Source organism: Peromyscus eremicus, chromosome 5 (assembly GCF_949786415.1).
Source record: "Peromyscus eremicus chromosome 5, PerEre_H2_v1, whole genome shotgun sequence".
Classification (NCBI taxonomy): Eukaryota; Metazoa; Chordata; class Mammalia; order Rodentia; family Cricetidae; genus Peromyscus; species Peromyscus eremicus.
Genome location: NC_081420.1, coordinates 103085752 through 103113362, shown reverse-complemented (window position 1 = coordinate 103113362; position 27611 = coordinate 103085752). Strand labels below are relative to the sequence as shown.

General features: G+C 43.7%; 1 protein-coding gene across 1 annotated transcript in view; it reads left to right on the top strand.

Moving 5' to 3' along the window:
* Positions 1-3089: 3089 nt before the first annotated feature.
* Positions 3090-27611, top strand: part of Phaf1 (phagosome assembly factor 1) — a 32763-nt gene continuing 8241 nt past the window's right edge. Inside the window, exons 1-8 of the mRNA XM_059264183.1 lie at positions 3090-3372; positions 11233-11315; positions 14995-15078; positions 19338-19381; positions 20995-21074; positions 21315-21409; positions 22032-22129; positions 22218-22330. Coding sequence (XP_059120166.1) covers positions 3309-3372; positions 11233-11315; positions 14995-15078; positions 19338-19381; positions 20995-21074; positions 21315-21409; positions 22032-22129; positions 22218-22330 — 661 coding nt within the window. The 5' untranslated portion in view covers positions 3090-3308. The remainder of the gene's footprint in view (positions 3373-11232; positions 11316-14994; positions 15079-19337; positions 19382-20994; positions 21075-21314; positions 21410-22031; positions 22130-22217; positions 22331-27611) is intronic.

Below are 27611 nucleotides of genomic sequence, written 5' to 3'. Positions count from 1 at the left end.
AGCAGATAGTGACAAAAGGCAAAATATTCAATTAGCAAAAAGAGGGAGGTCAGGCAACCTTTCAAAGAGCCTTCATCCTTGAGCTGTTTTTCTTCCAGGGATGGTTTTTTAAGTTCCCCTATAGTTACTGGCACTTTCCTCATCAGGACAAAATTCATCTCAGGTACCAAAATGGAGTTATAGTCAACTTATAGCCCTTGTCACAGCAACAACACTCACCTTCCTAAGTGAGGGGATTGCAGTCCTAATTTTTCCCTAGAAGAATCAGGATGTTTGTGGATAGCTCTAATAACTACCACATGTCACTCTCAATTATTAAATACTTTGGGCTGGGAGTGTAACTATTAACACTTGTCTAGCACACACAAGACTCTGGGTTGGATCCTGAGCACTACCATGAAAAAGAACAAAAGGGCCAGGTGGTGGTGGTGTATATCTTTACTCCCTGCTCTCTAGAGGCAGAGGCAGGCAGATGTCTGAGTTCAAGACCAGCCTGGTCTACAGTTCTAGTTCCAGGACAGCGCTACACAGAGAAACCCTATCTTGAAAAACCAGAAAAAAAGGAAGTAACTGTTATTGGTCCATAACTGAAATGGCATTGAAAGCCCTTAGACTCCTTTGTCTTTCAAGCTCATCAACATCTTGCTTTCAAAGTTATCACATTATTTTTACCAGAAAGATTGGTGTACACTGACAGCTCCTCCAGCTCCTTTCCTGAATGACTCTCTCTATTCAGCATCTACTTCAGTTAGAAAATGGAATGTTTATTCTGTTGTTTATTCTTTCAAGATTTAGTGTATGTGTGTGTGTGTGGTGTATGATGTGTGCCTGAGAAGGCCTGAGAGGACATCAGGTACCCTGGAGCTGGAGTTAAGTGATTGTGAGGTGCCAGGCATGAGTGCTTGGGTCATCTCTCCATCCCAGAGCTGACTCCCCCTCTTCTCTTACATGCAATCTGTAATTCCTGCCAATTCCATCATGTAATTTTGAAGTTATATACAAAGTGTTTTCATACAAGCCAGACACTTAGAAAGGTGCAGACCCACTAACAGGTCTGTGAGGTAGGTATGGGTTGGTGGGTTTGGGGACTTTGTTTTTGTTTTGAGACGGGGTCTCAAGGTAACCTTAGATTTCCTGGAATTCACTATATAGACCAGGATGGCCTAGAATTTACTACGTCTGCTTCTGGGAAGAGCTTTTCTGCTACTCAAAGCTTTTTTTTTTTTTTTTAATTAAAACAAGTTTATTCTTGCACACAGGCTACCTCCCCCTAAGGCGGGTTGCAAGGCGGGCATAACCAAAGCTGCTTTTATTCATGACAACTTGAGCGGGTCACATTTAAATAAGCAAAGATAACATCCTTTGTTCATGAAAATCACTACACACTATCCCAACTGAGAGTTTCCTGGAAGTTGCTTCAATATTCCTGGTTTTGTGGTTTATTCAAACTTTAAAAATCATTTTCACTAAAAATCCTTTTCACTTTGTATTTAGAGGCATGCAGCTTTTAATCGTTGTCTTGCTTCTCCCAAGACCCCGCACAGCCAGCTGCATCTCAATTCAGGCCCCATACTCTTTCGCCTCGCTATAAATAAAATCAACTGTTTTTTTGTTAGTTTAACCATTCCCAGTCTGGTTTGGATTAGACTTTGTTTGTTTGTTTGTCTTTCTGACAAGACCTCCTGTGTCTCAAACTGGCCTTGAACTCTTGTAGGACAGCATGACCTTGAACTTCCTTACAGCCCAACTGCTGGGATTTCTGGCAGGCACAAACCACCACACCCAGCCTCTAAACATAACATAAGTAATTACACATGTCAGTGTTTATTCAGTCACTTCCCCACTGGACAACCCAGTGACCCAGTTGTTTTGGCATGCAACTGTGCTACTCAAAGACATCCTACTGGTTTTTGTTTTGTCTAATGCCCATAGCAATGGCTTTTTTTTTTTTTCCGGTTTTTCGAGACAAGATTTCTCCGTGTAGTTTTGGTGTCTGTTCTGGCTTTCACTCTGTAGACCAGGCTGGCCTCGAACTTACAGAGATCTGCCTGACTCTGCCTCCCGTGTGCTGGGATTAAAGGCATGCACTACCGCCACCCGGCTTAAATTTTGGTGAAACATCCCCTGTGTGCTCCTGTGTAGCCAGTTTGAGTATTTAGTCTGTCACTTTCCTGCTAAATATTATCTGCTAAATACTATCTCTGGAGCACAATAATGGAAATTGACCTCAGCTGCCTAGGATGATCAAGGAACCTTGGATAAACTCTTTACCCTCCTTGAGCCTCATTTATTCCTCTAAAATGAGACTGGGGGTGAAGTATTGCCATCAAAAGAGGCTTCAGCTGCCTTTTAATTTTAGGATACCCTAGAGCAGGCAGGTTCAAAGTTAAGGCTGAATACAACTAGAGCCCCTCTTCCACTCACGGGAAACAAGCACAGAATGCTTAAGGGTATGGGCAAAACCATAAAGCATTATCAAGCAGCAAAGAAGATCCCAGGCGGAGCTGCTGGAGGCAGCCTCTTTCCTTAGAATGCACGCTCCCGGCTGAGCACTTCCGAATGAGACCTGGCCCTACCCCTTACCCACACACTTGCACATCATCAACTATGAGGTGGATCCTGCTCAGAGACAACTAGGTCCGAGGGAGCGTCCATTTCTGCACAGCTACAGGTAGTTACGGCCAGCGTCAGTACTATGACAAGCGAGATGATTGTGGGGGAGCCCGCAGGCCGTGAGTCTCTGGGACTGGGTCCTTCCTGTCCCTTTTGGTCCTAGGGCACATTAATGGGACAGGTGTGTAGACGGCAGCCAGCTTCATTCCTGTGTGATGTGTTGTGGGCGTTGTTCCTTTCCTTCTGTAGGCATGTATGGAGTGCTGTGCAGTTTGCAGGGCCTCGAGAGTACGACCTTTACCTTCTAAAGCCGCCGGTCTTTCTGCTTTACTCGGCCGCCACTTCGCCGGTCAAGCCTCCGATAGAGTTTGCGCGTGCGCGACTCCTCCTCAGGCTCCGCCCCCTAGATTTGAGCTCCGCCTTTGCCACGCTTTACGGCCCGGCACGCCGCTTTTGCTGCAGTTGCTCCGGACGCTGCTGCTGCTGTTGCCGCTCCAGCCGCGGCTGCTGCCCGGGAGGTGAAGGGAGGTGAAGTGTGTTGTTGTGTCGGTGCTGCTGCCGCCGCCCGGAACGGAGTGGAGAGCCGAACGTCCGCGGGCTGGCGAGAGCGGCGAGTCAGCAGCTGCGTGGTTTCCTCAGGCCGGGTCCTGTCTGCGCTGCCGCAGGGAGGCCGCCCGGCCCAGCGAACCGAACCAATGCTGGACCTGGAGGTGGTGCCTGAACGCTCTCTGGGGAACGAGCAATGGGAATTCACGCTCGGTGAGTGTGGGATCCTTTCAAGACCCTATTTACTGGCCCCTGCTTCTCTCTGGCCCCTTCCGCTGCTGGTCTCTGCCCCAGGTCCGCGGCTCTCTGCCTTTTCGTACCCTCTGGTCTTTTGGTTCCAGGCTTTAGATACTCGCTCCTCCCATCTGTCATAGGATAAGCGATGCCCTCTCCTTGGGTTTCAGCAGGGTCCTTCTTAGGTAGTATTAGTAATTATAATAATAGCCGATACACTCCAAATACTTCGTGAGAAGGCCCTGCTCTTTTGAATTTATCTCTAGTAACCGTCCCTAAGATCTGAGGATCGATACTATTGTTATGCCCATTTTGCAGAATATGGGCAACCCGCTGGTCTCTGATCTGTCTTTCTTCGGTTTTAGAAAGAGGCAGAGGGATCGGGAGGACATGGGTTACTTTTTTCAGAAGGAAAACCTAAGCTCAAATCTCATCATAAGATGATGCGGGAAGTTGAGCTTGCTTTGTTAAAGGAACTTCTGACTTGTTTTCTTCTTCTCTTTTGAAATGTAGCCTTAGCGTGTGATGTCGTAATACTAGATGCCAGAGTTAAAAGTTGAGTGAAGTGGAAATTACACATAGCTTTGTAGACAATTCAGTTTGGTCACTTTGGGGTTAGTTGACCTTTTTATGTGAACAAGCATATTTGCATTTAGTAACTCCAGTGTGTTTACTTTATGCCAGCACTAAGAAAAGGGGGTGGGAAGCAGGTGTTGCTGCCGCTTGTTTGTGTGGGCCTGAGCCTCTGTCACTCTGGTGTGGGCTCCTAGGCTGTCAGCTGCTCCACTTGATTATGGCTTGTCCTTGACTGTGGAAGGTTCAGGTCTATAGAGACAGCACATTGGAAAAAACAAGCTGGGTAGATTGCTGGAAAGAACCTGCTGGGGCTTGGTGGCTGCCTCCCTGCCGCCTGCCCCTTGGAGAAGCCAGTTTATCAAGGCCTCTCTTCTCCCGGAATTTAGACTGCCTGCCTGATCCTATAGAGTTATCAGAATTTTATATGCTATCAAAATGTTCCATTCAACTTCTTGTAAGGCACCAAGAGCTTGATTGAAAAGCTAATGCTGTTTGGCTTTTAATTAATATCCTTTCCTCCCCTGACAACTCCTACCTAACCTGGACCTTCCTGGACCTGCTAAGAACCACAGCTTCAGCGTCCGACTCAGAGGGTATAATTAGAGTGTGGATCTCTTTGTTTGAGTTAGTGACTATAGAAGATGGGTTGAGGTAAGGAAACTTCCAGAACACTGAGGTATATAACTAACTACCAAGGGCTTCCTCTGGTAAATGTTTGACCATCAACCCTTAAGCTGCCAGTTTTCAGGAACCAAGAATTTGAGTAGTTCTTTCAAACTGTCTTTGCAGTAGCCAGAAGTAACAGCACACTGGGTTCAGAGTTGAACTTTTCCGGGAAGCTCATAGGGAAGACCTGAGCCTTTGAGATTACTTGTAAACATTTTCATTATTGTTTTTGTTTTTAAGTTGGGTTTCATTTGCTTGTTTGTTTTTCAGACAGTTACTAGCCCAGACTGGCTTCAAACTCCCTATATAGCTGAAGTTTATTTTAACTTATATTTCTGCCTCCATCTGCGTTTCTGTAGTACTAGAGATCAAATCCAGTAGCCAGCACAAGAGTGTGCTACCATGTCCATTTAAAATCTGTGGGTTTTTTGAGGGGAGGGGTTTTTGTTTTATTTCATGTGCATTGGTGGTTCACCTGCATGTTATGTGTGAGGGTGTCCCGATCCTCTGGAACTGGAGTTACAGACAGTTATGAGCTGCCATATGTGTGCTGGGAATTGAACCAGGGTCCCCTGGAAGAGCAGCCAGTGCTCTTAACCACCGAGCCATCTCTCCAGCCCCCAACTCTTGAGTTTTTAATTTTAAATTTCTTTAGGAGGAAAGTTCAGTAGTTAAGAGCACTGGCTGCTCTTCCGAAGGACCAGAGCTAGATTCCTAACCCCCACCCCACCCCCACCCCCACCCCCACCCCATTCTTTCCTCCACAGGCACTACATGCACATCCTGCATATACATACACTGCAGGCAAACACATACACATTAAAAAAAATGTATGGGGAGGAACCTGTGTATGTGTGTCTGTGTCAGTGTGGGGGTCAGAGGACAATCGGCAGGAGTTGGTTCTCTCCACCATGTTTGTCCTAGTGACCAAACTTGGGTGTCCAGGTTTGCCAGTAAGCACCCTTGCTGACTGTGCCATCTTACTGCCCCTGAAATCTGCAGTTTTAGATTATGTAAATCCAGGACTGAGTGTGGTGACACACACATGCCTTTAATCCCAGGATTCCAATTTTTGTTTGTTTGGTTTTGTTTTTTTGAGATAGTGTCTCTACATGGCCCTGGCTGTCCTGGACTCAGCTATGTACAACAGGCTGGTCACAGAGATCCACCTGCCTCTGGCATTCGCCACTACATCCAGCAAAAGACTATAATCCTTTATAACTAAATTATTAAAGGAAATAGAAGGCTCATTTTAGGAATTACCCAATGAGATACCAAACCACAAATTTAAAAAATAAGGGTTTTTTTTTTTTTTTTTTTTTTGGTTTGGGTGGGTTTTTTTATTTTGTGGAGGAGTTGTTGTTATTTGGTTGGTTGGGTTTTTGTTTTTCAAGACAGGGTTTCTCTGTATCCTTGGCTGTCCTGGAACTCACTCTGTAGACAGGCTGGCCTCTGACTCAGAGAGATCCACCTGCCTCTGTCTCCCAAGTGCTGGGATTAAAGGCGCATGCTGCTGCCGCCCAGCATAAGGTGTTTTTAATTATGGTGATTTAGAAAGCTGGCAAAATATAGTGAATGAACAAAGTTTAGATAGTAGTTTGGTTGAAGGAACTTTTTGAAAGGATACACAGAGGCATAAAGATCCTCTTCGAAGAACACCTTTCTGTTGCATTCAAGGGTTGTGCCTGTGTTTATTATTATTATTATTATTTGGTTAACATACAAAGAAGTGGGTTTCACTGACCATACTTTGTAATTATTTGTCCCCACCCTGCCCTTCACCATCTCCCTATTTCCTCCTCTGGTTGGTCTTCCTCTCACCACTGCACTGGAATTCTACCTTTATCTATTCCACCTTTATAGTAAAAATAGATAAAAGCATATTTGTTGAGGAACACAAAATGAAGGAAAGAACTGAAGGCTCCTGTGGCTCTAGATCATGTGAGTTAAAGGTGTTTAATTCTAGGTTGGGTTTGGACTGTTTTTTAAATCGCTGGAGAATTTTTCAAGATTTTTTTTTTTTTTTTGGTGTGTGTGTGTGTGTGTGTGTGTGTGTGTGTGTGTGTGTGTGTGTGTAGTGTATGTGTCTGTGTGTGTATTTGTGTGAGAGGGTGTAGGATCCCCTGGAGCTGGAGTTACAGGCAATGTGAGCAGCCCAGTATGAGTGCTGGGAACAAAACTCAGGTCCTGTGGAAAAGCACTCTTAATCATGGGGCCATCTCTCCAGCCTCTGGATTTGAATTTGGATTTCCATACTAGCTAGCCTATCTTGGATCACCATGGACCAGCAACCTCGGGCCCATCACTTCTCCTATTCCTTTTCATCTTGAGTAATGAAAGGACTGCATTCTGCTGGGAATGGTCACATGGCTTCTGTGCCCGAGGAAGCTCTATGGACTCTTGATAGATTAGTGATAGCCTGTCATAGGGAGAGATGGCATGGGACTCTACTAGCTGTCACCCAGTCTCCATGTTATTTCAGGTGTGTTTTGCAGGAACTCACTTAGTTGTCACAATGTAACAAGCAGGAAGCAGATGTAGCCTAATATTTTGCCTATGGCAAAGGAGCAAATAGATATACTTAGAGAGTCTACTTGTTTCTCAGGACTCTAACCTTCAAAATCAAGGAGTAGCTTCCTAACAGGCTTTTATAATCCTCTAGAAACCATTCACTCATGAATTTAGCTAAGCTTTTATTTTTGTTTTGTTTTGTTTTGTTTTGTCTTTTGAGATAGGGTCTCCCCATGTAACCCTGGCTGGCCTTGAACTCACAGAGATCTGCCTGGGATTAAAGGGTGTGCTCCTCCATGTCTGGCTTTCTGGACTCCATCTTTAATCTCAGCACTCTTCACAGTGAGTTGGGGAGACTGGGGGTGAATCAGTTTTCCCCTCTCAATCTCCCCTAATCCCAACCATCCAAACTGCAGTTGGGGCTGTTAGGTGGGGATAAGTATGGAATAAATATGGAATCTGCTTTAAAACATGTTAATAGGTTAGAGAACCAGGCAGTTCTTACCTCGTTACCACAATACTGTAAGGTTCTCTTCATTTGCCGGCTAACCTTACTGTATTGAGTTAGGTGAAGATGATAAACACATAGCTAACTAAAGAGAGATTTCCTAGTTCTTATTGTAACCTGTGCAAATGCAGATGTATCTGGCCATTGTAATCATTGCCTAGCATTATAATGGAAAGCTGCATCAGCCTCTTGGCTGCCTTCCTGGCCTTCGTATAATGTTGGGAGATTTGGGAAATGCCAGCAACACAGAGACAACAAAACCTAAGCAGAATCTCTGCAAATACCACAGATGGTTTGACCATTGTGGAATAAAGACATTGCAAATTGAAATAATGGTTTCAGTAAGACTTGAAAAATACATTGATGTGGCAGCATATGTCTGGATTTGTTTTTAGTTTTCTGAGACAGAATCATGCCCATACTAGTCTTGGAACTCTGAGCAATCAATCCTCCTGCCTTAGTTTAGTATTCTGAGTGCTGGATTACAGGTCTGAGTCACTGTGCTTGGCTTAGATTTGTTTTTGATTCTCATCTTTAGAATACCTAAAGGCAGATTTAAAGGGTCATTTGAGAAAATGTTCTCCAGCATTGCCTTGTTGTACGGAAACAGATGGCTTGCTGTATCCAACATAGCATGTATGTCTGTGGGATCTGCTCATAAACATTGGAATTGTATAGGAAATGATCCTACTCAAAAAGGTCATTGATTGTAATGCATTTTATTTTAATAGTTCATTTTATTATAATAGAAGATGTGGAGGCTGTTGTGGAAAGAGAAGGGATTGACCTAAACTAGGTCCCTAGAGAAGGATTGGTATTAACCCACAGGAGAAAAATAATAATGTATGCAGGAAAACATAATAAATTTGGATTTATAATTAGAGCATGGTGTCCTGGCAAAAGAGTAATAGCCAGGCATGGTACTCCCCCACCCCCTCAATCTCAGGACTCAGGTGGCTGAGACAGATGGATTTCTATGAGTTTGAGGCCAGCCTGGGCTATATAGTGAGTTCCAGACCAGCCAGGACTACACAGTGAGAACCAGTCTCCAAAAAAAAAATTTTTTTTTTCCTGTAATCCTAATTTTGTTTGATATTAACTGTCTGGGACACTGTAAAACCTCTGGGTTCATGAGAAAGAAGGTAAAGTCAGTTGTGGGCTTCCATTAGGAAGTACAGTTTATAAACTGGATTCAGAGAGGCAGGGAAGGAAGACTTTGGAGGTTTTTGAGTTAAGATACACTCACTGATTATTGGAAGTAGTAAGAGAGACCCAGAATACAGAGAAGATGAAAAACATCTGTTAGCTCTTATTTGACTTTAGTTATACACAGAAAGCAGATCGACATTCTAGTTGGAATCTGCAAAGTTGGCTGACTGAGACATAAGCAGAAGAAATAGTGCCGTGTGGTCATTTTGTCAAGTATACCGTCACTTACCTATAGAGCCTGAGAAAACCGAGGAACACAGGGAAGAGTGGTGTTTGTGCAGAGATGGGCAGACTGGGGTGTGAGACCTGTGTGTTCTACGAATTGTTTTGTCTCTCGGATGTCTGTAGCACAGATGATCGTCCATTGCAGGAGTGGCAAGCTGAGTAAGAATCCTAGTTGTTTGTGTTCTCAGCAGCTTTGTCCTTTGTGCATTAGACCCCATGCTGTAGAAGGCTGGAAAGTGTTTTAATTGATTAGAATTCAGGACTGGGGGTTAGCTTAGTAAAGTGCTTGTCTAGCAAGCATGAGGATCATCTGAGTTCAGTCCTGAGAACTCACATTAAAAATAAATTTAAAAAAACAAAAGACTGGGTGTGGTAGCATGGGTTTGAAATCTCAGCATTGGAGAGATGGGGACAGGTGCATCCCTGGGACTTACTGGCCAGCTGGCCGGCCTAGCCTACTTGATGAGCTCTAGGCCAATGAGAGGTGCTATCTCAAAAAACCAAGATGAACAGCTCCTGAAGAATGAACCTGAGAATGTCCTTGGACCTCCACTTGAACACACGTGTGCATGTACATACACACATGCACATATAAAAAAAGAAAATTACATTTGGCCTTCTGATTGATTGCTTTTACCTTTCTTAAAACTGAACAACAGCTCCTTGAATGAGAATGAAATGGAATTGTTTAAATGGGGTGGACCACAACTTCCAACACTTCATCTGAAAGCTCTTTTCTGCATATCTCCTTTTCTCAATCTAGAATACCTCATCTGAGTGTGCTCTTCCTCGTGGCCCTGGGTGATATGTTAAGTTAGTCCCTCTTCTTCCCTTTCTTGTGCCGCTTACCCACAGTCCTTAAGCCCCACAGTGTAAGTATTCTACAGCCATAGGCTGTCAGCTCTGAGCAGGGAGTAAGTATTCTACAGCCATATGCCGTCAGCTCTGAGCAGGGAGCTGGGAAATCAGGCAGTAGTAAATAGCCCATCCTGTCATTGCATTCATGAAACTGAGTTGTTTTTAGATTTTCCAGAACTTATCTTTCTGTTTCTTCCTGTTTAATGTTATGGACCCTGAAAACAAACTTGATATCGCTGTGAGTCCCTAGAATGTTAGAGGTGTCTATTTGGACACTGGAGGTAAATGTAAATCTGCTTGTAATAGGCCTTGCCTTCAAAACTAAGTATTTAAGAGATATTTGTGGGTTTTTAAGTAGGAATTAAATGAAATTCTTGGTGAAATAAATTGATTTTTTTTTTTTTTTAAAGATTTATTTATTTATTATGTATACAGTATTCTGCCTGCATGTGTCCCTGCAGACCAGAAGAGGGCACCAGATCTCATTACAGGTGGTTGTGAGCCACCATGTGGTTGCTGGGAATTGAACTCAGGACCTCTGGAAGAACAGTCAGTGCTCTTAACCGCTGAGCCATCTCTCCAGCCCCGAAATAAATTGATTTTGATCAGTATGTGACTTTAAACTTCTCCTGCCTCTGCCTTATAAGAATTGGAATTTAACTCCCCCTGTTTCTTTTTCGAGACAGAGATTCTCAGTGTAGTTTTGGTGCCTGTCCTGGAACTCGCTCTGTAGACCAGGCTGGCCTCGAACTCACAGAGATGAGTTCGCCTAGCTCTGCCTCCTGAGTGCTGGGATTAAAGGCGTGCGCCGCTGCTGCTGCTGCTGCTGCTGCTGCTGCTGCTGCTGCCGCCGCCGCCGCCCGGCTAAAACTTCTTTAATGAAGTCTTATAAGTCCTATGTCTTAATACACTCTCACATGGGATGTTGAGATAGATGCCAGAGAGGCAGAGAAGGGACCTGTGCAGGGTCAAGACTAGAAGAAGCCTGGCTTCCGGAGTCATGAAGTTTGTGCTTTTTCCAGCCTATTCTTGGTTCATGCTGACTTTGTCTTTGAGCTCTTTGACTGCTTAGGATCAGTTTGACTATCACTAGGAAGCTTTTTCTGTGTTCCATTTCTCTCCTTGGACAATCTTGTGGTGCCTTGGTGTTTGCTTTTTGACTTTATTTTAACTTACTTTAGTGACTCCACCCTGTGTGCCGGCTTCAGAGATAATGCTCAGCACTGTGTAGGTGTCAGTAAACGGATAGACCGAGTAACCACATGGGTGTCCTTCCTTTATTTCAGGAATGCCTCTGGCTCAGGCAGTAGCCATTCTTCAGAAGCATTGTCGCATCATCAAAAATGTCCAGGTTCTCTACAGTGAGCAGGTGAGTGGTGGCTGACTTGTTTACTGAAATAGAAACCTTGGTCAGTGAGTGAGTTTACCCCCAGAGGAGACACCTTGGGGGGGCTAGCTGGGGGAGTTGCTGCTTTCCAGCAGGAGAGTCTGAGGTCAGTTTCCAGGTATGTCTTCTTGGTTTGGAAACTTAAGTTTTGATAATCTGGTGCTGCCAGGTTTAGAAAGAAGAGCAGTATAAAAAAACTAAACCTGTTGTTTTGTTTTGTTTAAATCTGTTCTTACCTACTGACCCTTAAAATGGGGACCTTTTCATGAGAAATCACCTCAAACTGTCTCTGACTCTAAAGTGCTTGTTGCACCTTCTTTTGTGATTAAAAGTATGTCACTTGTGCTTTGTTGATTGTCTTATGTTCAGAATTATTGCAGGAAAGATCTCTAGCTAGCAGAGCATATGAGCTGAAAGGAAGCAGAGCTAGCTCACCCTCCCTCCTATTCCTCTCCAAGACCATCTCCTCTCCACTGAGCTTGGAAGCCTGCAGTTCTGGGACATTAGAACTAACATAGGCAGCTTTGTGAATTAGCCTCTGTGTTGCAAAGCTTGGGAACCAGTTTGAGCCTCCCGAGGCCAAAGGCTGTCCCTGTGGCTTTGCTGAGACTCTTGAGTACTGGCTTGATGTTTTAATAAGTTTCAACTCTTAAAGCAGACAACAGCTTGTTTTTGACAAGAAGAAATGTTTAGATTATAAGTGGGTAAGATTTCTGTGAAGCTTCCCAATTTGGCTGAGCGCAACGGCTATATTAGGCCTGTTACCACTACCAGAGACAAGTTCTGCAGTACTGTATCCCTTAGCCACTCTGAAGGTCTACTAAGAAGGGGAATGCTTAGTCTCCAGGCAAGTGTGCTTAGGTATCCATGTGGTATCTGCCACAAAATATGGAACTTGGCAGAATGTACAGGGGTTCCTTGAGCCACGGTGACAGAGTGGGTTCTCATTTAAAGGATGGATGGTGGCTTTTTAAACTCTTTGCTCTCAGTCATCCCTAATGTAATCTGACAGGTAGTGGCCATTAAAACAGGAAGTAGGCTTGCTTGTAAACCTTGAGCTGAAATAAGATTGTCACTCGGGAGAGTGAATGGCTTTGAAAATAGCCTTTATGCTTTCTAACCATTTTGTACAAATACGTGGTTCTCCTGTCATTTGTCATTCCAGTGTTTGCAGGAATGCTAACATTAAGTTCATTTTCCCCAGTATTTTCTTTTAATTGTATTAGTGTTTTGCCTGTGTGAATATATGTACCAGGTGCATGCAATGCCCGGTGCCTGCAGAGGCCAGAAAAGGGTTTGGATCCCCTGAAACTGGAGTTAACAGGTGGTTGTGAGCCACCGTGTGGGTGTTGGGAACTGAACTTGAGTCCTCCATAAAAGCAGCAAGTGCTCTTAACCACTGAGCCATCTCTCCATCTCCTCCCTAATATCTTCTGAACATCCGTAACTACTAGTAGACACAGTTGGCTTTGGAATTTTAAGACCAGGTTTCATGTAGCCAGGGCTGGGCTTGAACATCTGAGCCTCCTGTCTCTACCTCCCAAGTGCTGGGATTTCAGACAGATGATACTATGCCCAACTAAAAACATGAATTTTTGAGTCTAGCATTACATTCCTCCCATTTTTTTAGTTGTGTGGTTTGTGAAAACTTAGTAACTAGTCTGTCATTCATATATTATTAGAACAGTCTTTTGAGACAGTCCTGGCTCGCCTGTAACTCACTATATAGATCAGGTTGTCCTCAAACTCAAGCAGCTGTCTGCCTGCCTCTGCCTCCCAGATGCTAGGACTAAGGTTGTGTGTTGGGCTTTGAACAGTGTTTGACAAGGATCTAAAGATGCTATTGGAAGTTGGGAGGTGGTGACGCATGTCTGTAATCCCAGCACTTAGGAGGCAGAGGCAGGTGTATCTCCATGTTTGAGGCCAGCCTGGTCTACAGAGTGAGTTCCAGGATAGCCAGAGTTGTTACAGAGAAACCCTGTCTCGAAAAACAAAACAAGCCGGGCGGTGGTGGCGCACGCCTTTAATCCCAGCACTCGGGAGGCAGAGCCAGGCGGATCTCTGTGAGTTCGAGGCCAGCCTGGTCTCCAAAGTGAATTCCAGGAAAGGAGCAAAGCTACCCAGAGAAACTCTGTCTCGAAAAACCAAAAAAAAAAAAAAAAAAGAGTCCTCAATGAAAAACAAAACAAAAAAGATACTCTGGTGTAATGCTGTTTTTCAGACAGAATCTTACTATGTAGTCCAGACTGTAATCCTTCTGTCTCAGCTTTCTAAGTGCTGGGGTCACCGGTATGTGTCAACACACTGCCTTTGTTGTGGTGCTTCTGAAATTCAGTTCTGTCCGCTCTTACCTTCTTTTTCTCTACTTAGTTTTCTTTTTTACTTCCAAGTGCAAAAAACATATTGCTCCTATTAAAAGTTCCAGAAAATTTTTTTTCATCCTGTCCTTTCTTTCTCTTTTTTGGTAGTGGTGGGGGTGAAACCTGGGCCTTCAAGTATACTAAGCAAGTACTCTACCACTAAGGTACATTCCCATCATGGAAATACCTTATCTGTACAACTCACACCTTGGAACTTACACGAAGACCAATTGACTCCATCTTATTTAGAGGGCAGAACAAGTGTTGATGGTACCACCTAGGTCTGCTGCCTTGTGAGTGAGAAGAACAAACAGTTTGAGCTAATTCCAGAAGGCTCTTTGGAGGGAACTTCCCTATAAGGCCTACCGGGGTAGCTGAGATAGTGGGATTTTTCCCTTCAATTTGTAGTAGTCTGAGTCAGTTCTGTAAGAGTCTTTAAGACATTAAGTCTTTGATTACATTGGAAAGAAGCAGGAAGGTTAAGGCAGACATTGTTCTGACCTACCCTCCTTGTCCTCAGAACAACCTTGGAGGAAAGAGGTGACAGTACTCCAGGTGGGAACCAGAGTCACCAAAGTTCTAAGAGACATCTAAGGTCATCAGAGCTCTGTTCACAGATGTGGCCTGCCACTCCCCACAGGCCTAGGGACAGATGTAGAAATGTGACTCCTTAGATCTTAAACGTGGGCTTTTCAGAAAGAAGCATTTATGGGATGGTGGGGGGTGAGAAAGGAGAGTTCTTCTGTCTTTTGTATTACCAGGTCACGAGGTGTTTCTTATTCCAAGAATTTGGCCCAAAATACTCAAACATGTGATCACTATGGATAGTACCAAGAGCCTGGTGAGCTGACATGCACAACCAGTACCTTGCCAAGTTTGGATCCTGAGGCTTTTTGCATGACATGTACTGCTAATAGGCTTCTCTGTTAGTGTGATGGCAGAAAACTATTAAGGTAGCTGTCACCCTGTGGCCCCAAGAAAATGACCTGTTTACTACTTTTTGTCTATTTGTCCCCTTATTTCTACTAAAGTCTGAAAGGGAAAAGGCTCTTTTCGGCCAACATTTTAAAGCAGGAGTTGCAGGTCAGAAGTAAGAGACAGTGAATTCTGGCACGTGTGTGTGTGTGTGTGTGTGTGTGTGTGTGTGTGTGTGTGTGTATGTTGGTTGCCTAACTTCATTAGTTGGGTGAAAGGGACTGTCTTACATATCTCCTCTGTGTTGCATTTTTGTTGTATGGCTTTTCAGTAGGTGCTGGTGAATAAATCAGTTGTTCAAAGTGTGTTTTATTTTTGTTTTGTAGTCTCCTCTAAGCCATGACCTCATCCTTAACCTGACTCAGGACGGGATCAAACTACTGTTTGATGCTTTCAATCAGAGACTTAAGGTAACCATAAATGACAACTATAGTTTCATATCTGGCTGGTCCAGTCTGTCTGGAGTTGATTAATAATTTGTGCTATTGTTTTTTTGTTGTTGTTTTTGTTTTTGTTTTTTAAAGATTTATTTATTTATTATGTATACAGTATTCTGCCTGCATGTGTCCCTGCAGGCCAGATGAGGGCACCAGATCTCATTACAAGTGGTTGTGAGCCACCATGTGGTTGCTGGGAATTGAACTCAGGACCTCTGGAAGAGCAGTCGGTGCTCTTAACCACTGAGCCATCTCTCCAGCCCCTAATTTGTGCTATTGTGAGGTGTTTTGGAAACTTATATTTTGGAAACTTTGGGTGTAGACTTCTTTGGTTCAAAGACCACAGTGTAGAAAACTAAAGGTGTGCCTATTCCTCTAAAGGTGGGTAGAAAAATGGAGCTAAACTAAGCTGGGATGGTTGAGAGAGCTTTTGTTGTCCTTTGCTCAAGAGCCAATAAGAGTGTTGTAGATTTGGGGGAGCATGCTGGGAGAAGGAGAAAGGGTGTTTGAAAATGCTGTAGAGAAGTTAACCTAAATCTTGTTTAAGCTGGAGAGATGGCTCAGAGGTTAAGAGCACTGACTGCTCTTCCAGAGGTCCTGAGTTCAATTCCCAGCAACCACATGGTGGCTCACAACCATCTGTAATGAGATTTGGTGCCCTCTTCTGGCCTACAGGGATACACGCTGTATACATAATAAATAAATAAATCTTAAAAAAAAAAAAAAAAGCTGGGCAGTGGTGGCGCACGCCTTTAATCCCAGCACTCGGGAGGCAGAGCCAGGCGGATCTCTGTGAGTTCGAGGCCAACCTGGGCTACCAAGTGAGTCCCTGGAAAGGCGCAAAGCTACACAGAGAAACCCTGTCTCGAAAAAAAAAAAAAAAAAAAAAATCTTGTTTAAAAGGTGCTGAGAATGGAGCCTAACTATAGACTTTAGTCAGGTTTATATGTCTTGTTTTTCTTTGTTTTAACGCCAGACAGTGTACCCTAGAAGATTGAAAATGGAAATTTCTTCTGGGATTTATGGTTTGCTGTTAATCTTACCAGTAGTGAGTTGATTCTTTAACCCCATTGTGGAGATTTAACAACTTGCTGGTGTGTAGGGTATCTTAATGGGCATTGGTGTGCAGTTTGCCGGCACCTGTTCAGTCCAGGATGTTTTTAATACACTCTGTTTTCAAGTGCCTGGACTGCATAGGTTAATCATGTGACACTAAACTAATGCCTCAGAGTCATGAGGTTAGATGGCACACCAGTGCTGTTTTCCTGCTTAGGCTATGAAGTAGCCCTTCCAAAGGTGACATGCTTCCCAGCTCCTGTCATCCAGTCACAAGAAGAGAAAATAGGACACGGAAAGGATTTCCTTGGAGATCCTTCTGGGAGGTTGTTGGCCAGCCATAGTTGTAGCTGTCAGAGAGAGAATGCCTGCATCTTATACAAGCAGAGCTTCTGGCTGAAAGTAGACAGTCTCTGTTAGTGCAAGGTCCTAACCTCAGTGAAATGGCAGCCAGTTTGGCATGGTGTACTGCCGTGCCTGGGCATTCTGAAGGGGACCCTGGCTACCTTCTGAATCATGCTGTTCCTGTCTTCCTTTGCAGGGCCTCTCTTAGCACCAGCTTCCACACTTATGAGCTTCATACTACCATATGAGGTAGACTTACCCAATATGCATTAATACCTTCCCTGTGCAAAATAAGTCATTACCCATGGCTTAATGGGACCAGTGAACAGCTCACCCAAGTTTGAATAAAAGGATTCCTTCAGGTGCCAAAAAAGGCCCAGCAGACAGAGCCAGTCTTTCCATTAGGAAAGATCAAAACAGCTTAGTAATTGTGGAGAGGTTTCTAACTTGAGTCAGTGTCATGTTGGTGTGTGTGTATGTGTGTGTGTGTGTGTGTGTGCATGTAGAGGTCAGTTCTCTCTACATGTGGGTCCTGGGGGTTGAACTCAGGTCCTCTGGCTTGGTGGCAAATGCCTTTACCCTCTGAGCCATCTCACCAGCACCAGTGCTAATGTTTTTTTAAAAAAAAAAGTTAGGAACAGGGCTGGGAATATATATTAGTAGAGTGCCTGCCCTTGGTTCAGTCCCCATCACCATATGAACCAAGAGTGGTAGCACACACCTGTAATTCCAGCACTGGGAGAGAGAGCCACAAGGATCAAGAGTTCAAGATCATCCTTGACTACATAGGGACTTGAAGGCCAGCCTGGGCTACATGAGACCCTGTCTCAAAAAAGAAAAAAAGAAAAAAGGAGCTGAGTGTGGTGGCGGAGACAGGCAGATCTATCTCTAAGTTTGAAGCCAGCCTCGTCTATAGAGCTAGTTCCAGGACAGCCAAGGCTACACAAAGAGACCCTGTCTTAAAAAAACCAAAAATCGGGGGCTGGAGAGATGGCTCAGCGGTTAAGAGCACTGACTGCTCTTCCAGAGGTCTTGAGTTCAATTCCCAGCAACCACTTGGTGGCTCACAACTATCTGTAATGAGATCTGGTGCCCTCTTCTGGCTTGCTGTCATATATGCTGTATACATAATAAAAAAATAAATCTTTAAAAAAAAAAAAAAAACCAAAAATCAAAAGAAAAAGAAAAGTTAGGTATGGTCTCTTGTCAGAAGTTCAGTACTTCTGAATATGAGGTGAATGTCCTGGTTTCTGTGTAAGTGCTGATGCTCCCCACAGCCTCTTCCACATCTGAGCTCAGAGTGACAGGACAAACCAGACATGGAGCCAGCTCTGCTTGTGCCAGCCCCCACTGGAGGAATAAATGGTGCCTCCAACCCCCAACCAGCTATGTTGTTGGCTGCCAAGCCATGACATCACAGTGTCAAGGACTTTGTTGTATGTATCACTTGGTGCCAGTAATGCCTGAGTGTTCAGTGCCTTTTCATTTGTCTCTGCTCTGACTCCTGGCATTTCATCTGAGGCTGAACCTATTAAAGGGACAACTTCACAAGGGCCCTCAGGATCTTCAGGTTCAACCAGATCCCCTTTATGAGGGATATAATCAGTTCTGTACTGATGACCCTCTTCCTCCATTGTTTTACATTGTAAATAAAGTAAGCTAATTTGTAGAGTTGGTTTGTTTTGGTTTTGTTTTTTGTTTGTTTTTGTTGTTGTTTGGTTGTTTTTGTTTGTTTGGTTTTTTTTGTTTTTCAAGACAGGGTTTCTCTGTAGCCCTGGCTGTCCTTGAGCTTACTTTGTAGACCAGACTGGCCTCTGCCCCCCTAATGCTGGGATTAAAGGCATGTGCCAACACACTCTGCTGGTTTTTGTTTTTTATAATATATTAATTATGACTTGGGGCCTAATGTATTGGTGCACACCTTTAATCCCAGCACTTAAGAAGCAGAAGCAGGAAGATCTCTGAGTTCAAGGCCAGCTTGGTCTACCTTGTGAGTCCTGAGCCATCCAGGGATACATAGTGAGACCTTGTCTCCAAAAAAAAAAAAAAAAAAAAAATGATGTAGAAGAGGAAAAGGTCACAATACTGAACACATAGCATCAACAAGCTGATTGGATATGTTTCCTGGAATGTGGCATTATCTTGTAGAATGATATGTATTCCAGTATGGCTCAGCAGTGGATAAGATGTAAGGACCTTGATTGAAAGCATCTACATCACTTAGACAATATTGAAAGAGGGGAAGTTAAGGCTGGGTGTGGTGCCACATACCTTGTAGTCCCAGCAGTTGGGAAGCAGGGACAAAAGAGTCATTGCAAGTAGGAGGACAGCCAGGGCTAAATAATGAGATTTTATCTCAAAAAAAAGAGAGAGAGAAAGAAAAGAAATTTATGGAGGAAAGTCAGGATTTGTGTTTTTCTTTCTGGTTTTGTTCTTTATTTGGAGATGGAGTCTTACTCTTTGCTCAGGCTAGTGTCAGATTCATCACTCCAAGTGATCTTCCATCCTCAGCCTCCTGAGTAGATAAGACTACAGCTGTGCAACATCACACATGGCTCTTCCCCTCCCCAAATTTAAAATGAGAACAAAAGATAACATGCAGTACTTCAGGAGACTCTTTTGCTGAATGGGGTACTGGTGGTGAAGCTGAGACCATATTAAACATACGTTGTATTGCTAAGCTGTGCCCTCAAATTTGTATTTTGCTTGAGACAGAGTCTCAAATAGCTCAGGCTGGGCTTGAATCCTCCTGCCATAGCCTCTGAAGTACATCTGTCTTTGTATCAACTTGAACATTTACAGCTCCTAAACAATTTGTTTTATTTTTTTAGGTGATTGAAGTTTATGACTTGACAAAAGTAAAGTTAAAATATTGGTAAGTTTTCTCCCTTACTGATGTGTTATATTTGGTGCAGACCAGCTTTATCTACTGTCTTCATTAAAACACTAAAGGAATTCATATCCTGCAGTCCAGGAATTACAGCCTGGTACCATAGTTCCCTGAGGCAGCCTCCCAGCCTACTCAGATTCTTGAGGAAGTAAGCCTCATTAAGAACATGCTGGGTGTTTAATACGTTACATGTATATATAAAATCTAGTTCACCTCTCTTAACAGAGTACCACTTCAGCTCAGGAATGCTATGACAGTCTCCTGAGTCATAACTGCCCTTCCCTGCATAGCCTTTCTTTGTCACCTCTTTTTGGGTTTTTCTGAGTAACAGAAATGGAACGAACCAGGTAGCTCTGACTCCAAAACCAGCACTAAGGAGACAGCCATTTTAGAGCAGAAACTGCGAGTTTTAGAACGAGAACAGAGAGAAACAAAGATGGCAGCAGCCACCGGCACCTGCCGTGGAGCTCCGTGGAGTCTGAGACCCGTGGAGGCTCTGAAGGGTGGGTGACAGGGCGGCAGGAAAGGAGTCTGCAGAGCCCGAAGTAGCTCCAGAACAACCTAAAATAAGAAGAATGAGAACAGGATGGCCTTTACAAGCCTTAGATACTTGAGCCTTGGTTGGCAGAGTGCTGTGCTCACATTTAGAACACAACTTTCAGGTGCTAGGAATAAACTGAGCTCCAGTGGTGGTGCACTTGCCTGGCGTACATGGGCCCTTGGGTTCATTCCCCAGAACTGCAACAACCAGACTACCTTCCAGTAAGCCTTTGTAGGCTTCTCCCTACTGAAAACATGACAGAGACCCAATTCCTGGGGCAGTTCAGACAGCGTTTGCTGACAGAGGAATGGACAGACAAGTATGCAGTGACACCAGATCCATTTGTTCTTTAGTGTTACTTTCTAGAACCTTCTTACCTCAAGGTCTGTCTTGTCTTCTCTGTCCTTTTTGTTTGGAGCCAGTAATGTATTGGGAAGCCCCAGAAAGTCAGCTCTGTATATGGTCTTCCAAGAATTGACCTATTTCTCACCTAATTAATTCTTCTCGTTTGCAATTTATTTAATTTTAAATTTATTTGTTTATTTTGAGACAGAGTCTCACTATGTGGCTTTGGCTAGCCTGACACTCTGTATGTAGACCAGGCTGGCCTTGAACTCACTAAGATCTGCCTCCCAAGTGCTAATTAAACTTGTGAACCACCATGCCTAGCCATTTTATTTTTACACAATGTGTTTTAAGAATAACTCTTTAAACTCTTAAAGGCCAGGTGGTGATAGTGAGTATCTTTAATCCCAGCACTAAGAGGCAGAGGCAGGCGGATGTGAGGTCCAGGACAGCCAGGGCTACACAGAGAAACCCTGTATGGAAAAACAAAACAGCAGCAACAGAAAACAGTAGCTCTTATACTGAATACAGTGGCACACACTGGTAATCCCAACAACTGGGAGGCCAAGACAGAAGGATTGCAGTGTTTTCAAGGCCAGCCAGGGTACATGACAAGATTCTGTCTCTTAATAAATAATAACTTCAGCCACCATTTCTCATGATCTAAGCCCATCTTGTTAAACTTGGTATTAAAAATACTTGTATTTTTCAGTGGAGTGCATTTTAACTCTCAGGCCATCGCTCCTACCATTGAGCAAATTGACCAGTCTTTTGGCGCAACCCATCCTGGAGGTAAGCCAAGTTCATCTGACTCCTCTGGTCATTAGAGGCAGCAATAAACCTGGTGTGATCTCTCCTCATCTCAGGTACTTGGATGGGTGTGGAGGACCCTCCTCTCCCTTGTTTTCATCCTAGTGGGTCAGTTCAGAAGCTAGAATAAGGAATGTCCTGCTGTAATCATTACTTCCTGCCAAGTTTACTTTGGAGAGTAGATGCCAGTCAACCGTGTCACTCTTTCTCCTCACTCCACAGTGTACAACTCTGCTGAGCAGCTCTTCCACCTCAACTTCAGAGGACTCTCTTTCTCTTTCCAGTTAGACTCGTGGTCGGAGGCTCCCAAGTACGAGGTTGGCACTTCCTGTCCCTTAGTATGTTTTATTTCCCAGTATCCATGTGGAATAAGGAACAGATAGGACACCTTTCTTTGGTTGTCTTGTCTTTGAGTTCTTTAAGGGCCAGAGAGGCAGAATGGGTAGAGCTGACAGGAAGAACAAGGCTCAGGCCAGCATTTCTAGGAAGACGGTATTCTGCACTGCAAAGGACATTAAGGCCTTACATTTTCAGAGGTTTATCCAGCCATTTTCTAACTTAAACACCCTAAACAGAGATTAGAGAGTTCATTCTCTGAATTTTCAGTTACTTGTTGCTTTAAAGATGAACAAGCCAGAAGTGATGATGCACACTGCAATCCCAGTACTTAGGAGGCTGGGCAGAGGGATCTCTGGTTCAAGGCCAACCTGGGTTAGATAAACCCTGTCTCCAAAAAAAGCAATAAAACTCAAAGATGAAAGATGCACTTGCTGATCTAAAGTGATTGCTTATCTAAAGTGAGTTAGTTGACTCAGAGCCAAGTTTGATCATGTGCTTTGACCAGACCAGTTCTTAAAAACCATTTAGTGCCAAGGAGGACTAGATGCTGAGTCATGTGATCTCCATAATGTTCTTAATAAAATTTTTGTCTGTTTGCAGCCCAATTTTGCCCATGGTCTAGCTTCTCTTCAGATACCCCATGGAGCGACTGTAAAACGAATGTACATCTACAATGGAAACAGCCTCCAGGATACCAAGTAAGTGTGAGGGACATGAGCTTTGTGCTGGGCCCATGACCTGTCTAGGAGGGAGATCCATGTCTTGTTTATTCCATGCCTCCTCCAGGGCTCCTGTGATGCCCCTGAGCTGTTTCCTGGGGAATGTATATGCTGAAAGTGTAGATGTTCTTCGAGATGGAACTGGACCCTCAGGGTTGCGACTTCGCTTACTTGCTGCAGGTAGGTCCCCCTTGGTATCCATGTAGAGACACTCTACCATCCGAAGTATCTGATGAAATCTCGTTCCTGGTTTATAGACACGTTTACCATTACTTACGTTCCTGTGTTGGAAAAGGACCACTGTTAGGCCCAGATCGCAGGGATCCCCAAAAGACCACCACAGAGATCAAATCCCACATGTAAAAGCAAAGAGCCTTTATTTCAAGCTCCAGAGCTTGGTCCTTTTGTCTGTCCAACACAGCAGTGAGAGCAGAGAGCCCTGAGCTCAGGTGGGGCAGAGTTTTTTGTCATAACAGAGGTTGGGGTGAGGAGATTTCCAGGGTCCAGGACCCTGATTGGCTGACAATTGTCTAGGGGTATCTGTAAAACAAAAAATAGGTGTGTGCTAGACTCTCCCCTGGCCACCTTATCTAATGGTTGGAATGTTTGGGATGTCAGGTACTTCCTCACTCCTGGGTGGATCCCTGGGTGGTATCAGCTTAAGGCTTTTCCTGAATCTGGGTGTTGCCTGCCAGTAAGCCTGTCACAGAAGCTGTGTCTAGGCCCCTAAGCCTGTCATGGCTGCTGTGTGGTCAAGCTGTTTTGGGGCCCCTTCACACCACTAGCTCTCAGGTTTCCTTGTATAAACACTAATCACAGTTGTGAGGTTTCTACCTCCCAGAAGCAGAACTTCCTAATACTTAGAGTTCTTTGTAGTCTTTGTGGCTCAATTGTCCCATTTGTAAACTAGGTGTAACGACATAATTCTGCCATGAGCACTTGAAAGATGATTGACCATAAAGTGCCTAGATGGCTGGCTAGCACCCAGCAAAAGTTCAACAAATGTCCCCTGGCCTAGGCATGGGCACACATTCCAGACACCTAGTCACCACTTAAAGATTAGTGAACTGGGGCTGTTAGAAGTGTCACAATTTTAGCATGAGTAGCATGGGCATCTTCTACCTGAAAATAACCTGGAACTTACAGAAGCCCAGAAGATCCATGGGATGATGCTCTGAATGGCTCTAAGTGGAGAATGATTATTCTGTGGGAGCCCCAGCCCTTCTTGGGGGCCTTGGGGTCACTGTGGTCCAAGCTCCTTCCCTAATCTGACTGTAGCCCCCACCCACCCACCTTGGGATTTTCACCTGCTACTTACCACCTCTACAGGTGTTCCTGGCCCAACTTATCTGGTCCCTAAAACCATTTCAAGGACAAAAAGAGGCTCTGTGGGGACATTAGTCCTGCTTCTTGGCAATAACACCAATCTCCTCTCCCTTCTCCCTGCTGGAGCTCACAGGCCTCCCTTCCTACCAGCCCTGGCTCTTGGGCCGTGGGTTACCCTTGCTGGAATTAAAGGAATGTGCTGCTTTTTTTTTTTTTTCTTAAACATGGGTGCTGGGAGTTCAAACTTAACTACCTTCTTAACTACCAAGCAGTCTCTCCCCAGCCCTACAACTTTATCTTCAGTAAGTGCGTTTTGGGAGTTTTGTTTTGTTTTCAGAGACAGGGTCTTATAATGTAGTCTGGATTGGCCAGGAACTTAAATCATCCTCCTGTTTTGACCTCCTGAGTAATCGGATTATGGGGAAATACTACCACTTGTCTGTCTTTGGAAATCTGAATAAACAACAGTAGTTTGCTCATAAATACAAGGCTTGCGCATAAGGCCACTGCAGAGACATATACCTTTGCAGTGATTTCCAGATTGGTCCTGAATATGTCTGGGCTGCAGAGATCATGCCATCTTCTAGCTCTTAGTCCAGCCTGCATATCTCACCCATTAGGAGCTTGTATTATTCCCTGGGTGTGGTGGCTCAAATCTGTAACCCCACCACTTTAAGAGACCGGGAAAAAGGATCACCATGACTTTGAGACTAGCCTGGGCTACATTTTAAGACCCTGCCTCAAAAAAAGGGGGGGGGGGGCTTACTGAATTAACTCCTGAACAATTAGTCTACAACCTCTGGGTAGAACTTTCTTAGAATGTATATAGTTATTGTTGATGATGATGACTAGTATTGATTGGAGTTGATTCTCTCCTTTATTCTTTCTGTGGGTTCCAGGGGTCAAACTCAGGCTTGCAGAGTGAGCACTGTACACTGAGTGCTGGCTCCAAAATATGTTTATAACTAGGGCAGAACAACTGCCTACAGGAATATTGCACTTGAGCTGTTCTCTGACAAAACTGACATAGAACAGGCAACAAAGTCGGGTGATGTTCTCTCTCTTCTCAGGAGGATCATTCCTGAATACAGCAGGTCTCAATCTAGAACAGCAGTGATCACAGGCGACAAGAGGAACCCATTGAGTGTAGAGATTTCAGCCAATGCTGCCTGTCTTCTGTATAGCACGCTTCTAATACTCTCACTGCCTGAACTGTCAGTGGAGGAAAAACACTTTCTGTTATTTTACGAAGAAGTGTCCAGTCCAGTTTCCTTTGGCAAACACAGAGGTTTTCTCCAACCCATTCTGCACATCTATTTCTTATGTAGTGTGGCTTTGGTGATATTTTTAACAAGAAGTCAGTTCAGTTGTGGCCACCACAACCATTGGTAAAAAGACACTTAAGAAATCACAGACTGCGAGCAGTTGTACCTGGATGGTCTTCTTTGTCCAGTAAACTCATTAACGATAACCTTGGAACATAAAAATGTGTCCATGTCAAATTAAGAAGTGAAAACAACATGGGGCTAGAGAGATAGCTCAGCAGTTAAGAGTACTGACTGCTCCTCCAGAGGACCCAGGTTTAATTCCCAGCACCCACATGGTAGCTCACAATTGTCTGTAACTCCAAGACCTGACACCCTCACAGAGACATACATGCAGGCAAAACACTAATGCACATAAAATAAAAATAAATTTTAAAAAAAGAAGTGAAAACTGACTTCTCTTGGATTAATTTGACCAAGAGTGAGCCCAAATTTGAATTCTTCACTTTCCTGTCTGTCTAAGTCTGGTTAGCAGCTTGTCTCTAACCTATCTGTTGTGTCTGTCTGTCCCTTACAAAGGGCTTTGCTCTGTATTTATTGAACAGAACAGAAAGCATCAAATAGGATAGGGATGAGTAATACTTTTTCTTCAAGAAGAGATAACTTTACTGACCCAACATGACTTAGAACAGCAAACATAACTGCAAACAAATGTTATCAGCTATCTCCACCTTTGCAACGTTTATGGTGGATGCTTATTTTATAAGGTTACTTCTAACCTGTTGGCTGCTTTCAGCAAATGATTAGCACAGCATCTACAAACACACATATATTACTCCAGATCAGGGCATGAAAGAGTGTATCATTTAAGATTAAAGATATACATTAGCTAGGTTGCAAAAGCTGATTGTGTTGGAAATGTAAGGCATAGTAAGGTTAATACATTGTTTTCTTAAAGGCAGGTTAAACAGACTGAGTACATAGTAGGACAACACAGACAGGTTAAGTACATAGTCTTAAATGATCTCAAGGAGTATGTTCATAGCCAGGTACACCTTTAATTCCAACACTCCAGAGGCAGAGGCAGGCAAATCTCTGAGTTGGAGGCCAGCCTGGTCTGCAGAGTGAGTTCCAGATAGTCAGGTCTATACAGAGAAACCTGTTTCGAGAGAGAGATTTTTATAAAAATATATATTTATATATACATATATCATATGTATGATATATATATATAAAATTACAGTCTTTAAGCAGTGAATAAAACAACAGTTTCATCTTTGAAGGATCACTTCCTGCAACCCTATTCATAGGAATCTGATACCTAAAGAAATACGTAAGACAACTGGAGACTCTGGGCTCATATTAGCAGCACTTTGGATGTGTTCCGTAGGTCACCAAGGCTTGCCTAAGCTGCAGTATTTATGAACGTTGTAAACATTATGAGCATTATGCTCTTCCTAAGACCTGGTTAGTTTAAATAGTAAAGAACCTCAAATCTGTGATCCTTCTGTCTCAGATCCTTTGTTTGCCATTCAGAGTATATGTGCTGTAAGGTGGTGGTAGCATACACCTATAATTCCTGCTTTTGGGAGGTTGTAGCAAGAGAATCATGAGTTTTGAGGATAGCCTGTCCTTCATAGTAAGACCCTGTCTCAAAAAGAGTTGGTGTACTGAGAATAGAATTGAGTTAGTCAGAGAACTTGGTACCTAGTTATTTCAGATTTGGGTTCTCTGAAGTTGTTCAAATACAGCAAGTTGATTGTTACACATGAAAAAGTTAAGACAAATGTAATAATGCCCTTGCAGAGTAAGGTGGTGTCTTGTTAACATGATACCAGAAATTTTCTCTGACTTTTGGCTACTTTTAAAAAATATGTTAATCGGGGCTGGAGAGATGGCTCAGAGGTTAAGAGCACTGTTTGTTCTTCCAAAGGTCCTGAGTTCAATTCCCAGCAACCACATGGTGGCTCACAACCATCTGTAATGAGATCTGGTGCCCTCTTCTGGCCAGCAGGGATATGTGCAGACAGAACACTGTATACATAATAAATAAATAAATCTTTAAAAAAAAAAAAAAAAATATGTTAATCATCCATATCTCCCACCCACAGAATGTGGATATTTTACTTTCATTGTGTCCGCCACTTACGATACAAGCACTTCTCCATTTGTATGGGTATATCATTGACCCAAATAAACTTTGACACATCACTTTTACTATTTTTCTTCCTGGTTTGCCTCTTTAAGTGATAGTATTCTTATTCCCTGGGTTGGAAGGCACTGTCAGACATTTCTTTAGGGTGAGGAAGTAAACGGTCATATACTTGACTCTTGCTCTTCTGGAGAAGTGGTTCTGTAGGTACAGCCTCTGGTTAGTGTTATAAAAAAATATCTCTTGGCCTGGCGGTAGTGGCGCACACCTTTAATATCAGCACTCAGAGGCAGGCAGATCTCTGTGAGTTCAAGGCCAGCCTGGTCTATAGATCAAGTTCCAGGACAGCCTGGGATACAAAGAGACCCTGTCTCAAAAAACCAAAAGAAAAGTGTGCCTCTTGCCAGGAATGGTATATATGCCTTTAATCCCAGCACTCAGGCCGAGGCAGAAGGATCACAAATTTGAGGTTTTTTAACTGTTCATTTTCATAATACCCACTGCTGCTGATGGTACTAATAGCTATCCAGTGACTAGACCACACTTAAACTCTTAACAGTAGACATTTTGGGAAGAGATGAGGCAGTTTTACTCACAGTGTTCTAGCCCATGGTAGGTAATAAACACTTGGGTAACTTGAGTTGCTTGAGTGTGTTATCACACTGCCTGTATAATCTTAGCACTGGAAGTAGAGGCAGGAGGATTTCAATGTCATCCT